This window comes from Chionomys nivalis, chromosome 19 (assembly GCF_950005125.1).
Source record: "Chionomys nivalis chromosome 19, mChiNiv1.1, whole genome shotgun sequence".
NCBI classification, from domain to species: domain Eukaryota; kingdom Metazoa; phylum Chordata; class Mammalia; order Rodentia; family Cricetidae; genus Chionomys; species Chionomys nivalis.
The window spans coordinates 15,187,629-15,209,283 of record NC_080104.1 but is presented as its reverse complement, the minus strand read 5'-3'; the positions used below and the strand labels follow the sequence as shown (position 1 = coordinate 15,209,283).

General features: G+C 45.6%; 1 protein-coding gene across 1 annotated transcript in view; it reads left to right on the top strand.

Moving 5' to 3' along the window:
• Tnfrsf21 (TNF receptor superfamily member 21) overlaps positions 1-21,655 on the top strand; it is a 66,639-nt gene that overhangs the window by 31,609 nt on the left and 13,375 nt on the right. Inside the window, exon 4 of the mRNA XM_057751930.1 lies at positions 10,737-11,002. Within this exon, the coding sequence (XP_057607913.1) occupies positions 10,737-11,002 (266 nt within the window). The remainder of the gene's footprint in view (positions 1-10,736; positions 11,003-21,655) is intronic.

Sequence of the window (21,655 nt, the reverse complement as noted above, 5' to 3'; positions counted from 1 at the left end):
AACCACGAGTTCATACCCAGTTAGTAGCAGACCTGGACTGGCACTCAGCCACTTGCCCTTGGACGAGTGTAATGAGTGTGATACCCGACTTCTCGCTCCTACCCTCTGTAGAGAAGGTGGATTGGGATGTGGGCAGAGCTGGAAGCCAGACCATCACAACAATTTTTCCTAACTGTCTGCCCTTCTATGACCCCGTGGTGGGAATGTGCATTGTGGGGAATCACAATATTTATGCTAAAAAACACATCCAAAGTTCTGAAGGAATGGTTTAGTTAGTACGCTTGCCTTGCAAGACCGAAGACCAGAGTTTGATTCCAAGAAGCATGCAGAGATGCCAGGCAGGGTGTTATGTTACGCGTTTGCACCCCAGTTGCTGAGGAGGCAGAGACGGTAGGTCCCTGAAGCTCACTGGCTGGCTACTCGGGACTCTGACATCCAAGGTTCTCCTCTGGCTACCAAACGCATGTGCACACGTGTGTATCCATACAAGCTCAAACACACACGTGCGCATGCGCACACACATACTCAAAACACATTTAGGCCTTGTAAAGATGGCATAGGGAACTCTTAGTCCCAGGAAGTAGCATGGTGCGGTGACAGAAGAGGGCCAGCTTCACCAAGGACTGAGGTCTGCGGCTCACTACTGAGCCTCCTGAGCCTCCGCTTAGGTTCTCACCTCTGTGGTGGGCGTGGCTCCTCTCTCCTGGGCTTCCTCTTGTGGACTGAATGAGATCATTAGTAGTATTGATTGATAGGTCTATTAGCTAGCTTGGCTTCTTGCCCCCAGGACACTGCCACAAGTTGCCCCGAGGCATGGAGAGCTGAGGTCAGGACAGAGACCCAGTATTTTTAACTGAATTAGAAATTCTTATGGGTCAAATTTAATGAGTTATGTGTAGCCAAAGAAATGACTATAGAGAAAAAAATGTTTACCCAAGGAACTTTGGCTATAAAATACCATAAAGTCTTAATTGTCCATTATAAATGGAAGGGGAAAAGAAAGAGTGTTACCTGGTTCTTCTCATTCTAATCCTTCTAGAGGCAAAGCCCTTTGTTCTGGCTGCCTGTCCTTGTAGTGAACAGAACTCTAGCGAGGGTGACCTGGGAGAAGGGACCACTTGAGGCACAGGCAGACTGGATCCCTGCTCTTGTAGGAGGTATGAAGTGACAATTCTCGCTTGGCCCCCATGGGGACACAAAGGAAGCATGTTGTGAGACTTGATTTTGCCCACCTGGATCATGAAAGTCTTGGGTTCAAATAACCGTAAATGTCTCTTTCTTAAAATCCTGCCTTTAGCTGGGCAACATGCCGTTAATCCCAGCACTCAGAAAGCAGAGGCAGGCAGATCTCCAAGTCTGAGGCCATCCTGGTGTACAGAATGAGTTCCAGGACAGCCAAGACTACACCGAGAACTCTGCCTCAAAAAATAAGATAAAGTAAAATAAAAACAAAAACAAACCAAACAACAACAAAACAAAACACCACCACAAAAAAAAAAAAAATCCTGTCCTTGGTGATACAAAAATAAAAAAAAAAAAACAAGAGCTGAGGGTATGTTGGCTCATATCCTAGCTCCTAGAAGCTGAGGCAGGAGAATCACTGCGATTTTGAAGCCATCTTTGGCTGTATAGTTAAGTTCCATGTCAATCCTGGCTACAGAGTGAGATCCTGTCTCAGAAAAAAAAAGAGCCCCAACTCATCACCAAATTCCTTCCAACTCAAAGTTGGCTTGGTGGCAAACCTTATTTGCATGACGTCTGTGCTCCGAGCAGTATGTAATGTTGGCTTAGGACAGCAGTGGTTGCTTAAGAAGGGGGGCTTAATTTATGCAGAGTTCATTTTCGAAACCGCTGCTGAGCTGAGCTATGGTTTTAGTTGAAATTTTGGAGATAACATTGTTGTTTCTTCCATTCTGCCCCTTCCCCAAGCTCGCTGTCTAAGCCAGGGAAAACATCACTTCAGCCCACTTTACCTCGTGCGCAAAGACAAGTGATTCACGAGGCAGTACTGGTCTGGCCGTGGGGACTGTATTTGTGTTTTGCATGTATTTCTCAGAGGTCGCAGCGGAGGGGTGACAGGTGTGTCCTGGGCACATCAGGAAAAAGAGGAAGCCGGAAATCAAGAGCACTTGAAGGAAACATTTCATCGTCTGAGTTAATAAACCTGCAGGGTGCAGTGCTCAGAAGGGAAGGGACCGTCAAGGGTTAGCAACTGGGAACTAAGTCAGAGCTTCTCCATTACAGTTGTTTTCCAAGTGGGGTCTGGGATGTTTGCTGATAGTGACCCAAAGGTGATTTTGGGGTGCAGACTTAACAGACTATGTCTACTAAAATGGACTTTTAATTTCATTGTGATTGTGTGTGTGTGTGTGTGTGCTGGTGTTGGTGCAGACATGTCTCTTGCATGTGTGGGGTCAAAGGGTAACTAGCGGAGGTTCGTTCTCTCCTACCTTCTGGGTCTCAGGGGTCAAACTAGGTTATCAGGCTTGATGATAGACACCTTTACCCATGAAGTTCTCTCCCTGGCCCCTAAAATGGATCTTAAAGCTTGTACAAGGGCCTGTTAGCTACCTTTCTTGTTGCTGTGACTTAGATACCTGACGGAAGCAATGTGAAGAAGGAAGCATGAGGGAGGGCTATGATCCACAGAGGCAGAGAGGGTGTGGTGGCGGGATTGTGAGGCGGCTGCACGAGTTTCCACCGGTAGCCAGAACACAGAAAGAGATCAAAGCCCGGTTCCTTCTTTTCTGTCTTAATTCAGCCTGGGATAATTCAGCCCATGGGATAATGCGCTCGGCTACCAGGTGGGTCTCTCTCCTCAGCCAAACTTCTTTGGAGATGCAGACACACCCAGGTGCTCTTAGTTCCTTAGTGCTACAAGTTCAAGGTAAAGATTTCCCACCACACGGGGGTTTTATTGCTTGCTTTATCTTCTCTAAGTAGGTCCAGGATGGCCTTGAACTCACTAGATTGCCCAAGGCTAGTGTTGGGGTCAAGATTGTCCTTCCTTAGCCTCCTGACTTCTGGGTAGCAAGAGTACACCCCCAACTGTCCTTACCCACATTTCCAAACTCAAGGCTCAGTGCTCTACCGCTGAGCTAACCCTCCTGAACTCCACATAGCTAGAAAGTGGCAATGCCAGGTCTTGTGTCACTCTGGTTTTCCATCTATTACTCCACACCAAACATTTCTAAAGTTTGGGGTGATTATTATCATGATTATTTTTGGTGCCGAGGTTGAAAGGGTCTCGCCCATGCTAGCTAGGTGAGGATTCTAGCAATGAGCTGTGCTCCACAGCTCCGTATGGTTGATATTTTAAAACATGCTCAGTCAAGAGAACTGAATATCTCTTAGCCAGTTTGTTCTGAAGTAAAACGCCTGTAGTTTATTATTAACGATGAGCTTTTTCTCTTAAAATTTGCACTAGTTTCTGGATTTTCCGTGAACTGATTAGAGCGGAAAACTTAAAAAAGGAAAAGGGCAGACAGCGGTTGACCGGTCTCCAGGGCTGTTTGTGGTATCGGAGGTAGCAGCATCCTGCCGATCCAGCTCACTTGCCTGCGTGGCTTGGTGCTACATCACCTCCAGAAAGCTGCAGCCGGGAGCACGCCACGCCCTCCTTACCCGAGACTTCTTGACCCAAAATCCCAGACGCTCATCCTGTCTGCCAGCCCAGATTTCCTATGGGAAGTGGACTTCAAGTGTAAACACCAGGAGGCCTCACTGAAGGGAGCAGATTTTTCCCCCTTCAGTGGTTGCTGTACCCCGCCAGTCCAGCCCTGGACTGCCACCGCTGCGGTCATTAGACCGGCTGGGAATGGTTGGGCTCCCACCTCCCACCGCCTGTGCCACTTGTGCTCTCAGGCATGCCATTCCCCTGTAGATAGCACCATCCTGTTTAAAACACCCAGGTTTCTTCCCTGTTCTACCCCTCACCCCCTCTCCTCTTTTTATTTACTGTGGTTCTGGAGCTAGAACCCAGGGCTTGCCCACGCTAGGCAAGCACTCTACGTCTGAACTATAACCTCGGTAACCTCCACTTCTTCTGTTCATTTAATCTGTTAGAATATTAGACTGTGTGTGTGTGTGTGTGCGCGGATGCACTCACGTGAGATATGGGAACTGCACAGTGTGCTACTCTGCACGTGGAGACCAGAAGAACACCTCAGGTTTTGTTCCGCAGGCATCATCCATCTTGCGTGCCCCCTGACCTCCGAAGTTTCCGGGTTTTTTTTTTTTTTTTTTTCTTTTTGGGGTTTTTCGAGACAGGGTTTCTCTGTGGTTTTGGAGCCTGTCCTGGAACTAGCTCTTGTAGACAAGGCTGGTCTCGAACTCACAGAGATCCGCCTGCCTCTGCCTCCCGAGTGCTGGGATTAAAGGCGTGCGCCACCACCGCCCGGCTCCGGGTTTTTTTTTTTTTTTTTTTTTTTGAGACCGTGTTTTCTCTGTGTAGCCCTGGCTATCCTGGCGCTTTCTCTGTAGACCTTGAACTGAGATCTGACTGCCTTTGCCTCCTGAGTGCTAGGATGAAAGACACGTGCCACCACACTTGGCTCCCACCTTGCTTTTTGAGACAGTCCCCATTGGCTTAGAGCTGGCCATTAGGCTAGACTGTCTGGCTGGTGAGCCCCAGGGATCTGCATCTTTTTTTCTCCCCATGCATTCGGGGGATAAAAATTACATCCTGATTTTTTGCAAAACAAGCACCTTACTAACCTGGCTGTCTCCCCAGACCCATCAGAGGACTTTGAAACACACAGAACTGCTGGAGGAGCAAGGCCTCTTACTGGGCCAGCCTCGAGCAGTCATTAGCAAGTACTGGATCGGCCAGAGACCTGCCCCCTACCCCTGCCCCCTACCCCGGACCCCCAGGGTGTGTATTTGGCATCTGAGGTATTTGTGTACTCTCTGCCAGCCAGCCAGCCAGAAGTTCTGCCTCTAAGCCTTAGGGGAGAAGATTTTATTATGATGATTTGTATTGTTAAAAGTTTACCCAACAGTCTTCCAATGTAAGCTCTTTGAGTTGGTGAAAAACAATTTCGCATTTTCCCTACAAAGAATCCAAATACAAATAGAATAATAATAAGAAAAAAATCCCTAATGTGTGCACTTATGTCAGCCAGGTCAGACACATTTTGCAGAGGAGAAAGGCTTTCTGGAATTCTGTTGAAGGTTCCTCAGAAATCAATGATTGTTAACACTGCAGCCAATGCATAGAGCTCAGTGAACTGGGTTTGTGGATTACATCAGACTTGGACTTGGTTCAGATAAAAGCAACACCTCGGGATAGAATAGCTGGTGTACTTGATCCAGACTGAACTGCCACTGACTGTGAGACACACCAGTCTTTTCTAAGAGGGGGAACGAACCCACGAACGCTGCCACAGCAGAAGCCACAGAAAGGACTGGTTTCTATATGTATTCTGATAATCAGAGTGAGGGAACAGGGCGGTATGTTAGCCGCGCTTTTGCTCCGCGCATAAGCACACAACCCTAGAGCTCAGCTCAGCTCTCAGTCGGCCTCCACTTGGGCTGTGGCAGCTTTTCCCACTTGCGTCCCCTTCCCTAGGGTCTCTTCCCTCTACGGACTCCCTGTTCTCCTCTGTTGCTGGCTGTTCCTTCCTGGTAGGTTCCTCTGACCTCCACATAGTAGAGAGCCCCAGGCTCCACCCTGTGTCTCTGTCCATGCTCACTCTCCCTACCCTGGCGATCCTAGGCTTGCTTGCTTGCTTTATTTATTTATTTATTTATTTTTGAGACAGCGTTTCTCTGTAGATTTGGTTTAGGCTTTTATTTTATTATATTTAGTTTTTGTTTTGAGACAGGGTCTCCCCATGTAGGCCAGGCTGACCTCAAACTCATAGAGATCCACCTACCTCTGCCTCCTGGGTGCATGCACCACCAAGCCTGGTTTGATCCCAGGCTTTAAATAGTACTTTTCTGCTCTGAATCTTCAGGCCCTGAACTCAGGTTATAAAGCTTCCACCTGCTCGGCAGATCTGGATGTCTGAGAGATGCCTTGTACTTAAGATGCTTAGCCCAGCCCAAACCGTGGCTTCCCGGTAGGATCAGGGCAGGGAAAGAAAGGGAGTCTTGAACTCATGCCTCCTGTTCCTCGTGTGTTCATTGCGGAGGCCACTGTGTGTGTGCTGAGATACAGACTCAGATAATGGAGAAGTCGGCCCTGGGAGGAAATGGTATGCCTCCTTGAGAATGTTCCCATCTGATAGCGTTCCCCTCTCTTTGTAGGACGCTGTGAACTCTTCATATCTAATGGTTCTGAATGAATGTGAATGCTTGAGTCTTTTGAAGAGATGAGTTTCCAGTCAAATTTGTCTCTTGAACTTCCGTGTAAAGTCTGGGTGTGTGGCATGAACCTCAGTGTCTTAGATTGCTTCTCCACTACTGTGATAAAACCATGACCAAAAGCAACTCGGGGTGGGAAGGATTACACTCTGTGAGTTCCAGCCCATTACGAAGGGAAGTCTGGGCCTGAGACAAGCAAGGACTTGGAGGCAGCAATTGAAGCAGAGACCCCAGAGGAACACTGCTTATTGCTGGCTCTCTATAGTCTGCTCACCTTCCCCACTGAGGCAGGGCCTCTCAGTCGAGCCAGAACTCTAGTCTGGCTGTCTGCTTGCTCCAGAGATTTCTCCACCTTCTAAGAGCTGGAATTACAGGTAGGCCATCAAGCCTAGCTTCCAACACTTTTTTTTTATTATTAAGGAAAAACATGTTCCAGGTCTGACAGCTTTGTTTCCTTGGTATTGATCCACTTCCTTGTTAGTAAACTTCTCTGCCTTCAGATTTCAGATGGCAGTCTGCTCAAGAAGCAGCGTAATATGGCAGCTGCCCTTAGACACTTGTGAAGTGGTCCCGAAATCTTATCCCTGGTGGTGATGGGGTGGGAGATCAGGGACATGTTCTGACTCCTTTTCTCCCTGGGGTTTTGTGACTGTATGTTGGAAGGCTACTGTCTGTTGGGGAAGCCATTGTTTATCTTTGAATTATCAGCTCTGGAATGGGAGAAGGCAGTGGCAAAGAGATTGGCCGTTATAGGTGAATCTGCGGAGTTGACTCCATGTTTCACAGTGCAAACATCTTCCAGGGAAGAGGGCAAGGTGAAACTGAACGAGGAGACTTTAAATTTAGTTTGAAGTTCATTTGAGTTAAGGAAAATCTCATTGTGCCCATTCTCCGTTTTTTTTTTTTTCTTTTCTCATTTTCTTCACCATCTCCCATCTCCTTTCTCTTTATTTTTGTGGCTGAAAAAACAATACTGAGTGTTGGATAAGGGACCATTCTTAGGTTTTCATGCTCTGTATTACTATATAAATCACTATATATTTGGATGTGAAATGGATTGACCTCAAGTTTTCATGTTCAGAATATATGGAACATTTAAAATCATGTGGGTGATTTCTAAACTAAATTAACTCCATAGGAAATGCTGTTCACCTCAGCCCTAGGGATGACAGTGAGCCTTTCCATTGTAAGGTGAGGAAATGGACTTGACAGTGGTTTGCCCAAAGCCACACTGTCACGGGCATCCAGAGGATGGAAGCAATAGTCCTACTTATAAGCAAAAGCTCCGTGTTTTCATGTAAGACACTGTAGGCTTTACTCAAATTGACCTAAATTAAGATTCAGGGACTAACAAGCCTCCGGTGTTTGGAAGAGCCTACCACATTAACCACAAAGAGCTGGCTTGTTTCTTCAAGTTGAGGCTTTAAATAGGCTTTAGGCTCTCTCTCTCTGTCTCTCTCTCTCTCTGTCTCTCTCTCTCTCTCTCCTATCCTCTTGCTTGCTTGAGAAAAACTGTACATCTGTCTAAATACTGCCAGGAAAACCGAACCGCAGCTGTTGAGGCTCACCACGATGACGTCAGCATCTCAGTTTGTAACAGCCCATCATTACTGTTGTTGTTGCTGTTGTTTGTTGTTGTTGTTGTTTGTTTTGAGAAAGGGTTTCCCTGTGTAACCTTGGCTGTCTTGGAACTCCTTCTGTAAACCAGACTGCCCTCAAACTCAGATTTTCAACTGCCTCTGCCTCCAAGTGCTGGGATTAAAGGAGTGTTCCAGTACCACTGGTTTTTTGTTTTTGTTGTTTGTTTTGTTTTTATTGAGCTATACATTTTTCTCTACTTCCCTCCCTCCACCCCCTTTGTGTGTGTGTGTGTGTGTGTGTGTGTAGCTTTCTTTTTTGTGGACAAGAAAGAAGTCTTATATTATAAACTTAGGTTTTAAAAACAGTTTCAGAGGTTGACCTGGCCTGTATGTATACGCAGCCCCCCATCACATCTACTTCTATAAAACTGAGTGGGGGATAAGAACTTACACAGAGGCACTTCCAGGTCCTCCAGTTCCAGAGAGATTTCTGTAGTTATTTTGTTCTTGGCCAGAATGTGCTAGCTCCTTAAGAGCCACTTTTCAGACATCAATCCCATCATCCCATCAACAGTTCTGGTTTTGGGGATCGCCTGTGCTCCTGACATGAAACACCATGTAGAAATCTGGGCAAAACCAACTTGCAGTTGCAGAGAGAAGATGCCAGAGACACCAAACACCCTTGCCTGACTGATGGCTCTGCCAGGTGATTATCTAAGTGTGTGGCTCCTGAGATTTGATTTTACCCTAGGTCCATCAGATTTAGGGAGCAACACACATGTTCACAGAGTTGACAAGTGACCAGAGAAGAATCTTCCCTTTCTTCCCTTTTATCCCTGGTTGCTTTCTGTTCAGAGAAACACGGTAAAGTCTCCCACCATCCATTTCAGCATCCCTCTGCCCAGTGTGTTCATGCTGTATATGCTACCCTCTCTCTAGTCCCATTGTGCCTAGCTATCTTGGTTAAAGGTCAAGACCTTTAATTCACTTAGCAGTAGTCTTGGAGTACAGGAGTAATAAGACCACAGTTCAAATAAGTAAAAAGGAAACCACGAAATACTTACGTTAAGTGAAAACGTAGACGTTCTCCACTTAAAAGAAAAAATCCCATACTGAGAATGTTCCATTTCACCCTCCACACCCCACCTCTGCCTTCGAGTACTGGGATTGCAGCCATGCTCAGTCACATCTTGTTAAGTTAGATGTTCTTAAGGAATGATTGTCTTGGGTTGAAATACCTGGGTATTGATCTATTAGCACAGTAAAGAGGGATCCTCTATTCAATCGCAAAGTAAAGAGAAATATACACTAGTTGTCTCTTACTTCAGACTGGAAGGCACATATCACTGTTTGTGGTAAGCGCCAAGTTAAGATGGGAGAGACATCAGATTACAAGGTTGGACACTGTGTTTTTAAGCATCTATGGGGAGTCCTGGATCGTGTCCTTTGGATGAGAGGGACTAGTAGATATTAAACCATGGGGCAGGGTACAGATACCTTATAGAATAACCAGCCTTGATTATTTACTCAAACATGTTCTCTGTTTCAGAAGCTAGCATGTACTGACATATTTAATGGTGCTTGCTTCTATGAAAGTTCTGTGTCCAACCTGGTGGGCTCAAGTCCCAGCCACCTGCCTTTGCAATACTGGGGTGGTGATAGTCTAACTCTTCTGATGTTTTTTTTTCTTCGTCTAAGTATGCGATTGGAATGTTAATGTCTTCTGAAGATGTTCCGTGAGCTAAATGCTTAAGCTTAACATAAAACCTGGAAGATAATAACTACCACCAGTGTTATGCTGTCATTTGGGCCTTTGTCTGCACTGCAGCTGTGCAAGTCAACGTAGAAGACTGGATAATGGAGCAGAAAAGAGCTTGTAGAATCAGATGAGAGGACAGATGGCCTTTTTTCTCTTTCCTTTTGAGACAGGGTCTCCCTGTGTATCCTAGGCTGTCTCTAAACTGGTCCATCAGGGATTACAGACCTGTGCTGATATGGCCCACTAAATAAGATGTTCTTTTAGAAAAATCATTTTACCTCTCTCTCTCTCTCTCTCTCTCTCTCTCTCTCTCTCTCTCTCTCTCTCTCTCTCTCTTTCTCTCTCTCATGCACATGGGTGTAGTGGCCTCAGAGGGTAGAAGAAGGTTAAAGATCCCCCAGAGCTGGAGTTACAGGTGTTTGTGGGTTCCAGAACTTGGGTCCTCTACAGGACCAGTATGAGCTTTTCACTGCTGGACCAACTCTCAGCCTCCTAGTGTATGTGCTTACAGAGTGACTCCACTGGACTGGGGCAATGGGGTATGTGGTCAGTTGACATAAAAGACACTGATCCTACAAGATGCATGTTATTTAGCCAAGGTTGATTCTGGAGAGACGGTCTGATTGCTTTCGTTGCAGTTGTATTTAGTAGTAACAAAGGAATCATTGGTTGTCTTGATTGGTTTGGCTTTCGAAAGCAACTCTTGGGGGAGGATTTGTTGTGCCTCTGAAATCAGCTCTTCTTTTGATGTGTATTCAGGAAGCTAACCTGTTGTTTAAAGGCTCATTATTTATTTATTGATTCTCTGTGTCTGTGTGTCTCTGTGTGTGTCTCTATATGTGTCCGCATGTGTGTGCTGTTAGGAATCTAATACAGCACCTCCTGCATGCTAGGCAAGTGCTCGACCACTGATCCACATCTCTCCTTCACAAAGTACACAAAGTAAAGCTTATAATGTCACCTAGCTGTCCCAAGGTGGGCTGTGTATGCCAAGTACTTACAGAAGATGGAGACGATAGAGCGCAACAGGAAAGCTTCCAGTAAGACATGCTTGTGTTTACTTATTTTATTTTCTTTCATCCCTGGCATAGGTATTGACATCTTGAAGCTTGTAGCAGCACAGGTGGGCAGCCAGTGGAAGGACATCTATCAGTTTCTTTGCAATGCCAGCGAGAGGGAGGTGGCTGCTTTCTCCAATGGATACACCGCAGACCACGAGCGAGCTTATGCAGCCCTGCAGCACTGGACCATCCGTGGCCCCGAGGCCAGCCTCGCCCAGCTAATCAGCGCCCTGCGCCAACACCGACGCAATGACGTGGTGGAGAAGATTCGTGGGCTGATGGAAGATACCACGCAGGTAATAGAGCCCTATACGGTTGTTTGCTTTGCCGCTAATCTGTTTGTCTTTGAACTTCACACTTCATCAGGTATGTTTACAAGGGAAAACAGCTGATCTTAGGTGTTTGAGTAAGCGTGCTTGCCAAGTGCTTACACACATGCGCGCGCGTGCGCGCGCACACACACTCAAGCACACCTCTACTCTTTAGGGCAGAAGTCTTCAGTGGCTGTGGTTTACAATATGCATGGGATTTCTGTCATTGTTTGATGCTTGGAACCCCACAACACACCTGTCAGAGTATCTGAGGAGGACATCACCTGTTGTGAATCACCTGCTTTTAAAGCTTTCTGAGTGTCTTGTGCGGAGTTGAGAATCCTTATCTTTGGAAAAATGTTCTAGAATCAACCTATGTAGCCAGAACTATTCTTTGTTAAACTCAATTTAAAACCTCATTTTGCATTGCATGTTTTGAACAAAACCAAACAGGGAATCCTTCCTCTTCCAGAGGGTGTGTGCGCACTCATGTGAGTTTCTGGCTTAGTTACAGAGGCCCTCTTTGCTTGTGAAATAGCCGACAGCAATTGGTAACAGGACTGACCCTCACTGGTTAGTCAACTGCCCTCACCAAGCCTGAGGAAATCCCACCCGTGTATGTTATTGATGTCAGTGAGCACTAATTTTGGAACCAAACACTGGATCCAAATCCTATCTCTGACACGTGTTAGATGAATGATCAGAGATAAGTTTCATCCAGTCTGGCTGATACTGATCATATTTGCAAACCTTCTTTATGGTCATTAATAACAACAGCATAACTATGGAGTATAAGGTGCCTGAGTTATTGGTGTTATTCTAGCATGGTAATTACTATCATCATGTAACTCATTTCACCCAGCCATTCGTTATCTAATAGTTCCCTAAAAAGCATGAAATTAAGCAGAAATTTTGGTATTGGATCATAATTCAAATAGACTTTGACTAAAACTTGGGGACATATTCTGCCATTAAGACATGATAAAACCCACTTGAGGTTAAAGGTCATTCTGCATGTGTTATGCCTTCAGAGATTCAAATTCATTTTTTATAAGAGCTGAGTAGAAATTAGTTCACCACATTAACTCAATTCTTGACCATTCTGCACCAAATTTTGTACAACAAGGGGTTACAGGCATTACCAGTGCAATGCCTCTCCATTAGTAGTGCAAACAAATTGGTCAGGTGAGCTTTATTTTTAATAGCAATGTTAGGATACCAATGTGTATGTGTAGACTCACTTTGAAGGTGGCTTTCAAAGTTCTTAGTATATTTTTAACCTCTTTGAAATGTAGAACTTCAGAAAAAAAGTTTACTAATAAGCCAGTTATAAAAATTAAAAGGCACACCTGGATGTGTTACAAGGCTGTGTTGTGAATTTTGAGACATTTTTTAGAAGTATCATACACAGCCACAGCTGGGTTCTTAAATAGTTGGGTTTGGAAAGGCAAGAAAAATATTTATCCTCCACTTAAATATTTGCTGTTGAAATAGAAGGAGTGCAGAGGTGGTATTCATGAGTGTTGGCTATGAGGGAAAGAACTGGTCAGACAACGGAAGACTGAAGATAGGAGCAGATATTTGGAATAAACCGCCAGATCTCCTTGACGATACCTAGGAGAAAGATAATGCAAGTTAAGCTACTGTTTGAGTTTTGGTTATCTCAAATCTGTGATGGTCCCAGAAGCTAAGAGGTCACTGTGGCCGGTGGTGGTTACTCACGCCTTTACTCCATCCCTGAATTTGGGAGACAGAGGCAGGCGGATCTCAAGGAGAGCCTGTTCTACATGTTGAGTTTCAGGACAGTCAGGGCTACATAGTGAGACTGTCTCAAAAATCAGAAAACTAGACAAATAAGTAAAATAAAAAGAGATGACTGGGTATCCAATGGAAAGTTTGATAAGCTAAAAGGCAAAAGAAACTTATAAGAATGAATTAAAACACAACGTGTCTTCCTGTATGCTAACCTTATACACACTTCTTTCCTATCTCTCACTTCCTCTGTACTAAAAAAAATTCTAACCTATTTTTTTTTTTTAATTTGTATTTTGAGAGGCCACGGTGTGATAGCATTCTAAGCTCCCAGCTTGATTTTTCTGTAGCCTAGGTATTACGGTGCATGCTGGTTGCACAATAATAAGCTTCTTATTGCATGTTTTAACAATGTGCATCATTGTATTGCAACACTCTGGGTCTGGTTCTTAACTAATTTTAGGAGCTAACAAGCCTGGTTCCTGGCTGCCAGTTCTTAACAAATGCACAGTATGGAACAGTCCGCCATCCATAGCTTCTCTTTGAGGTTTGCCAAGTCAAGCAAGAGACCTGGAAAGCAGGGGGCATAATTAAGACTCACTCGCCACATTTTCTGATGGAATTGCTTTCCCTGTGTATTGTAGTACTTCTGGGGATTCAGGACTTTGCCCCAGGAGTTAATGGACTCTTAATGCATAAAAATGACTCATTTTAAATGGTTAATGTTTCTTCTTGTTTGTGAGGCTGAGAACACCCACATTATGCTGCCTTCCAAAGGTTGGCATTCGTGTGGCTTTTCGTTACCTCCGTCCAGAACAGCTGGTCCGGTATTAACCATGGTAGCCACTGTCAAGTCCATGCTGGGCCTGACTCTTTCTTCATCTGAGATGTGAAGTGCACTCTGCAGGCGTTCTAAGACCAATGTCTAAACTGAACCCAGATCTTCCAGAATTGTGTCTCTTCTTCCAGGCGTGTGCATTTGAGAGAAGTAGCTAAATGGTTGAATGGGGTTTTTACACATCTGTTTAAATGCACACACACACATACACATACACTCCCAAGAAACTGCAGCTACAGGAAGTCAAGGGTTGCCCAGTGTTGAGTGTTGATACTGGGTGCTGAACTCCAGTCCATTGAAGGAAAGCAAGTGCTTTGATCTGCTGAGTCCTCCTTCCAGCACCTCTCCCACAAACAAAGCTATTTTTTTTTTAAAAATGTAACATTCTTGCATTCTAAATTGTGTTACCTCTCTTTTGTCGCCTTTGACTTCATTTTGTGTGTAATTTTATCTAAATTTTGTCTTTGATTAAGGGGAGATGACTCAGTCAAGTGCCTGCCACACAACTTAAGGTCCCAAGATGCCCAGAATCCACTTAAAAGGTGGGCTGGTCATGGTGGTGCATGCTTTTAATCCCAGCATTTGGGAGGCAGAGGCAGGAGGACCTTTGTAAGGTGGAGCCAGCCTGGTGTATCTGTTGAGTTTAAGACTAGCCAGGGTTACATAGAGAAACCCTGTCTCCCCTCTCCTCCCCAAAAGCAAATAAATAAAACCTCCCTAAACTTCAGGCTTTGGCTTCCTGGGTCCCCCTCTGCTTCGTGGAGGGTTTTTCTCTCTGTGTGCTTGTCTGTGTGTTTCCTCAAGCTTTTCTTGACCACATGGGAAAAAGTAAGGCCCGGCCAGGTGCTCTTGTAACCCCAGAGCTGGGGCAGTGGATAGAGGCAGGGGGATTCCTGAAGCTTACTGGCTAGCTAGTCTAACTGAATCAGTGAAGCGTGAGTTCAGCGAGAGACCCAGCGTCAAAACTAGCGGTGCAGTGTGACTAAGACGTCAGCCTTTGATCTCCTCATGTGTGTGCACCCAGTGTGCACAAATGCATATTTTTACTGTAAGAAGCCTGTTCATCTTACACTGCATGAGCACACACACAACACAACACGCACACACACACCACATTTAACACGCACATGTGTGTGTATATATATATATAAAATGCTGTATTTACACATATAACACATTTAATATATATGTATATAATACCATATTTAAACGCACACCACACATTTACCATATATCTGTATAATACCATATTTATACACACACATATTTGTTGTTGTTTTTTTTTTCCCGAGTACGGTTTTTCTGCATATCCCTGGCTGTCCTGAGACTAGCTCTGTAAGCCAGGTTGGCCTTGAACTCAGAGCTCTGCCTCCTGAATGCTGCGATTAAAGATTTACCTTATTTTTAATGAATACCATGAGCATTATAGCATACTTCAGCTACAAAGTACATTACAGATGTGTGCTTTTTGCCATTTTCCAGAAAACTTTAGTCCTATTTATCTTTCTCTCATGTTTGCTTTCATTGACAAGATTTAAGGGGTCTGAGGATGTAGGTCAGTGGCTAGAGAGATTGCCTGGTGTTCAAGCCATCCTGGGTTCCACCCCCAGCACTGCATAAGTCAGGCACACTGGACACATGCCTGTAATCACCAAACTCCAGATACAGTGGCAGGAGGATCCGGAGTTCAAGATCATCCTTGGTTATAGAGAGAGTTTGAGGCCACCCTGGGGTATTCTGTCTTTAAAAATCATTCATCATCATCATCATCTTAAAGATGGTAAAAAGAAATTTTGTGCTATAAGCACACTGCCCTGCAAAGCCCGGTGAGCGTGTCCTTCCAAAGTCAGGGTTTGTGTTGCTCTCCTTGACCCTTCTCTGCTGTCTTTTCTGTAGCCTCCATATCGCCCTGGAACAGCTAGGAGATGATGTGGATTTTATCTTTAAATCTCTGTTATCTGAGAGTTTATGAGCACAGTATGATACTAGGCACTTTGGGCCCCCAGATGAGTAAGGCAGTCAAGGGAACTTACAGTTGACCAGAAGTAGCTCACACAGAGCTGCGTCATCAAAGAGCGCGGTCCAGGAGGACGAAGCGAGAATGTACTTGCTGTTCTTGGAAACAGCCATTAAAGTTCCGGTCAGAACAGGGGTGTGAGATGAGTGATGGGCTAAATTCCTTGGTATGATCAGTTTGAGGACCCTGGGTCCACCCCTGCACTTCTCTGCCTCAGTTTCTTTGTGATAAAACATGATGCTCGTGGCTTGCTTTGGGGATGAATGTGGCGTGGCTGCCAGAAAGCAGGCACTGTGTGTTTATTTCTTTTTAGATGGAATGACTTCCCAACTTGTTCCTAACCAGCTCCAACTCACACGCATAATGGGCCTTTTAAATCCCGAAGGCTGGGGTCACATAGTTTTGGGCAGGGAGGCTCAGCAGGTTTCCAGGCTGCTGGAAGTGGATGTCAAGGCGGAGTTGCTTGGGTTCAGTGGCCGAGGACTAGAAAAGGCAACTGACTGTAAATATTTATTCGTTCCTGCCTGAAAGAGCGAGTGCTTCTTGGCCGCCTGGAATGCTTCCCCTTGCGAGGAAATAAAGGTTTGTGTGGAGATAAGGCTTTCCCCTTCTTGGCTCTCAAGAGAAGAAGCATGACATCACATTGGCTGTTTGAACTCTAATTTTTCTTCTTTTCCCTGCCTTTTAATTTTGGCCCCTTGTGAATGCAGATAGGCTGAGTGAGTGTAATATTTGTTGACTGGTCTTTTCTTTACCATCCCCTTCCCTTCCTTTGGTGAGGTGTGGGGGTGGAGTAGGGTCCAGTTTTTTCTCCACAGAAAGCCCTGGGTGAAATCTGTGTGCTTGCATGGGAATTCAAGGCCATACTCTTCACACCTGAAAAGAGCTGACTGGCCCTACTCTGGGATGAAGAAGACAAGGTGTGGGAGCAATGGCTAGCCACTCACTTCTGCAACACTCTGATCCCATAATTTGTGTACCAGCACTTTTTATTATTTCATCTTGACTTTTTTCTTTTCAACTGGGTCTCACCATGTAACCCCAGCTGTCCTAAAGCTTAGGAGGCAGAGGCAGGCAGATCTCTGAGTTTGAGGTCAGCCTGTTCTACACATTGAGTCCGGGACTGTCAGTGCTATAGAAAGAGATCCTGTCTTAAAACAATAATAATATATTTGATTTGGTTTGGTTTTTATTTGAGTCAGGGTCTCTCTATATAGCCCTGGCTGTCCTGGAACTCACTCTATAGATCAGCCTGGCCTTGAACTAAGAGATTCTCCTGCTTCTGCTTCCTGAGTGCTGGGTTAAAGGTGGGTGCCACCATTGCTTAGCATTTTTTGTTGTTGTTGCTGTTTTTTAAACAATATTTTTTTTTTTAGTTAAGGGGCTGAAGAGATGTCTCAGCATTTAACAGCCCCGCTGCTCTTGTAGGATCCAGCCACAGTTCCCTTACACTATCTCTAATTCCTGTTTTATAGGGTCTGATGCCTCTTGGCTTCTGTGGGCACCAGATACACATATGTTGCAGGGGGAGGGGACCCTTTGTTTGTCCCGGCTGCCTGGCTAGCTTACACCCAAAATAACCACACAGAAATTGTATTAATTAAAACACTGCTTGGCCATTAGCTCTAACTTCTTATTGGCTAACTCTTACATATTAGTTTAACCCATTTCCATTAATCTGTGTATTGCCACGTGCCCGTGGCTTACCAGAGATTCCAACCGGCATCCATCTCGGACAGAGAATCCATCTCCCACTCTGCCCTTCTTCCCAGCATTCAGTTCTGTCTTCTCCACGTACCTAAGTTCTGCCCTATCAGACCCAAAGCAGTTTCTTTATTCATTAACCAATGAAAACAACACATGAATAGAAGAACCTCCTATACCACACATACATACATGAAGGTAAACATTGTACACATAAAATAAAAATAAATATAACAGAAAGTGTAGTAGACCATCCTATGATTCTTAGGAGGTTGCTGCAGGAGGCCTGCAGATTTGTGGGTGGCCTAGGCTAACACAGCAGAGGCAAGGAAAGGGAGAGGAGGATAGAGACGAGGGAAAGAGGGAGGAAGGAGTGAGAGAAGCATTGCAAGTTTAGCTGATCTAACATGTGACCAGCTGCTTGCTGAGCGTGGTGTGGTGCAGGGCGGTTGAGCCTGGCTGTCCGCTCGCTTCCTCTTTGCCTAGTGACGTAGGTAGGTGAGACTACACTGTGATTTAACAGCCATGGAACTCAGTTGATGTTGTTGTTTCTTACTTGAATGATTCCTTGTCCTTAGGGACCTTTCGGCCTTTCTAGAACAACATAGAAGAGCTAACCCTCTCAGGATCAGAGTGCTTGGCCATTCTTACATGCTATGTCCCTCATCCCCTTCCAGCCTCCCCCAGCCCTCCCCTCCCTGTCTTACATAGTAGCCTTTCTCTTAGGCACTGGGCAGTTTTGCTCTAGCAGCTGGGAGAATCCAAGAGCTAGGGAGGGACTGGGACGCTCCTGCTCTGGCTGCTGAGGGGCCACAGCTCCTGGCTTTTGCTGCCAAGCTGCAGGATGCAGCTGTCCTTATCTATGGGACTAGCTATTTTCAGAAATGCAGCGAGCGTGAGCTGAGGCAAATACCAGCTGGACATTTCAGGAGACTTTTTAGGGATTCAAATGAGTTTGATTTTTTGTTTGTTTGTTTGTTTTTATGCTGTGTTGTTGTTGTTGTTGTTGTTGTTAATTTTCTAGAAAATAATACTTATTGTCTTCAGGCTTAAAGACCTAAGACCCAAGCTGTTAGCCAGACTTGGATGGACCTAGGCCCTGCTCTTCTTCGCTGTGTCTCTACAGCATAGAGGGTCATTTAAGGACGCTGCTGAATCACAGGGTGTGACTATGGGCTCTGGGGAACTTCCAGTGTAGCAAAGGAAGACAGTCCAGAGGGACCGCTGAAACATTCAGGCTCAGGTGTGCGCTCAGGTATGTTTCATGTTGCTGACCACAGGGCTCAAAGAGCCAGGTCGGCGAGAAGACTTTAGACTTGTAATGGCCTTTTGGGCTGGCTTACGTATTACCAGATCTCCAAGTCTCCACTGAACACGGTGGCTCACATCTATAGTTCCAGCACAGGAGGCTGAAACAGGAGGATTGCCAAGAGTTTGAGGCCAGCCTGGGTTCCCCAGTTCAGCTTCGATACACAGAATAACTTGTCAAACAAACAAGTCCATAAACGAAACAAGTGTCAAAATGTTCTCCACAAAGTTTCCTAGTTATTCCCGCTAGTGCTGCGGGTACTCGCTGCTGGCCTGATACCAGGCGAGGAAGAAAGGTGGTCCCTGCCTCTCAAAGTACTCCCTCTCCGGGGTGAAGATGAGTGTGCAAGGACTGGTAATTACAATTCACGGGCATGAGCAGGTGTTCCATTGGAAATTCGTGTGTGAGTGTATAGTATCGGGACATTCTCAGTCCAATAAGTCTGGGAAACTAAAGGTGATGCAGGCTTGTGCATTTTAGGACAGGATGCTGGTTTCGCTCAACACTGTGCTTTGGTCTTCTTCCCTGAGACTTCTCTTCCTGCCAGCAGGCAGTCACATCTGCCTGTTTGCAGTAGGGACGTCTCATCCCTTCGCTGTTGCAAACAATGTGTGTTTTCTTACATCCCGTTTTCCGTGGCTCAGTAGCAAGCTTTACAGAAACTTAGAACTGGTCCGTAGTGAGAAAGGTACAAAGGGTGAGGTTCCGGTGTCCCCTCCACATCAAATGCAGGGGCTTAGAAGTTTGAATAATATGTAATGGAATAAATAAATCCAAAATTTGGGCTTCCTCTTGGTTAGAGGTGAATTTTGTTTCCCACACTCCCTCCCTTTGTGACCTTGGGCAAGCCAAGTTCTGTCTCCATGCCTCAGTTTCTTCCGGAAAGCTTTGTAAAGCTTGCCAAAACTAGGGGGGTGTATGCACCCAGACCTGTGCTTGACGTGGATAGAGGGGTGCGTGCACAGTCTGTGCTGAGATGGAAGAGGGTTATATGCACCCAGTCCTGTGTTGACATGGATAGAGGGGTGTATGCACCCAGTCCTGTGTTGACATGGATAGAGGGGTGTATGCACCCAGTCCTGTGTTGACATGGATAGAGGGGTGTATGCACCCAGTCCTGTGTTGACATGGATAGAGGGGTGTATGCACCCAGTCCTGTGTTGACATGGATAGAGGGATGTATGCACCCAGTCCTGTGTTGACATGGATAGAGGGGTGCATGCACCCAGTCCTGTGCTGACATGGATAGAGGGGTGCATGTACCCAGTCCTGTGTTGACATGGATAGAGGGGTGCATTCACAGTCTGTGTTGACATGGATAGAGGGTTATATGCACCCAGTCCTGTGTTGACATGGATAGAGGGGTGTATGCACCCAGTCCTGTGTTGACATGGATAGAGGGTTATATGCACCCAGTCCTGTGTTGACATGGATAGAGGGGTGCATACACCCAGTCCTGTGCTGACATGGATAGAGGGGTATATGTACCCAGTCCTGTGTTGACATGGATAGAGGGGTGCATGCACCCAGTCCTGTGTTGACATGGATAGAGGGGTGCATGCACAGTCTGTGCTGACATGGATCTTAGTGACTCTGCTCTTTCCTTATAGAACAATGAGCCCATAACGGAAACACGGGGAAGTAGAGCAGCATTTGCTCAGACTCCGTCCGTCACATTTCAAGGTGTTTGGCCTCTGTGCTCAGTCAGCAGTGTATGTAGATGTCATGGTTCCCAGCTGTTACTGTTTTTCATTGGATTCTAGCTTGATCATAAAAGGCACTAGGGTGTGCCCCTGAAAACAAGATAGGAACACCACCAGTTGTAGTTGAAAGATACACCTTGCTGTTGGATGTTAAAATGTGCCTTACAGAACCAGCGAAATACAGAAATTGAATTTGCCCTATGTATAGATCGTGAAGAGAAAAACGAGAGAAATAGATTCTTTCTTTTTAAAAAAAAAAACTACTTCCGCCCCCGTGTGTGTTGTATGGACTTTGCACTTGGTGTGGTTTGTGTAAGGACACACGTATGAATTCACATCTTCCTAGAGGCCAGAGGTTGGTGTCAGTGACCTTTCTCTGTCACTCTCCACCTTCATTGCATGTCACAGTCTCTCCCTGAGCCTGAAGCTCACGGATTCAGCTAGGCTGGCTGACCAACGAGCTCAGGGATCGGCTTGTCTTCTACCAACACCCGTGGCTTTTCTCATGTGACTTCTGAAGTCCAAACTCAAGTCCTCACGATTACATTTTACTGACTGAGCTAGCCCTTCAGCCCAGAAATAGAGTCATAATAGCGCTACACCTAACACCCGCGTGTACCTGCACGCACACACTTTTAATTATTACTGTTATTATTCTATTTTTATTTTATTTATTCATATTATTTTATGGTTGTCATTGCTTTGAAGGGTAGGGTTTTTTACACAGGTACTTTATTTAGTAAGCATTAATCCAGTGTCACTTGTGTGCTGAGCACCGTGCCCAGCCCTGAGACACACCCTGAACAGTCGCAAAGGACAAACCGGGGGGCCATCCCTTCTCTGCTGCCATGTTTGTAAGAAGGACAAGTATGTGGGACAGATGTTTAGACTATCGTCTTTGAAACTGCTATGGAGACATTAAAGTGGACTTTTGAAAATCTTCCTTTTACTCCGGGCTGGCACCGGACCCCGACACTCCCCTCCCCTCCCCCCAGATGGTATCCCCGAAAGGCTAAGTATGTTACCAATGACACTTTCCATCCTTTCAGTCCCCACCCTTACTGGCCTTCTCCAAAAGCTCACGGGAAGAAATCAGAATTAAAATTATAGAAAAGAGTTTCTTTAACGCTTATTTCACCATCATGACTGAAGACCACGTTTTATTTTTCTGAAGCCCAAACACGTGTGGAGACAAACTGATGGCTTCCAGCTTGGCCAGGCTTTGATCCTGCATTTCACGACGGTCCTCTAATCAGTTACAGCCCTGTCACTAGCCAGTCACTAGCTCATAGGGAAATCGCATCTCGTCTGATCT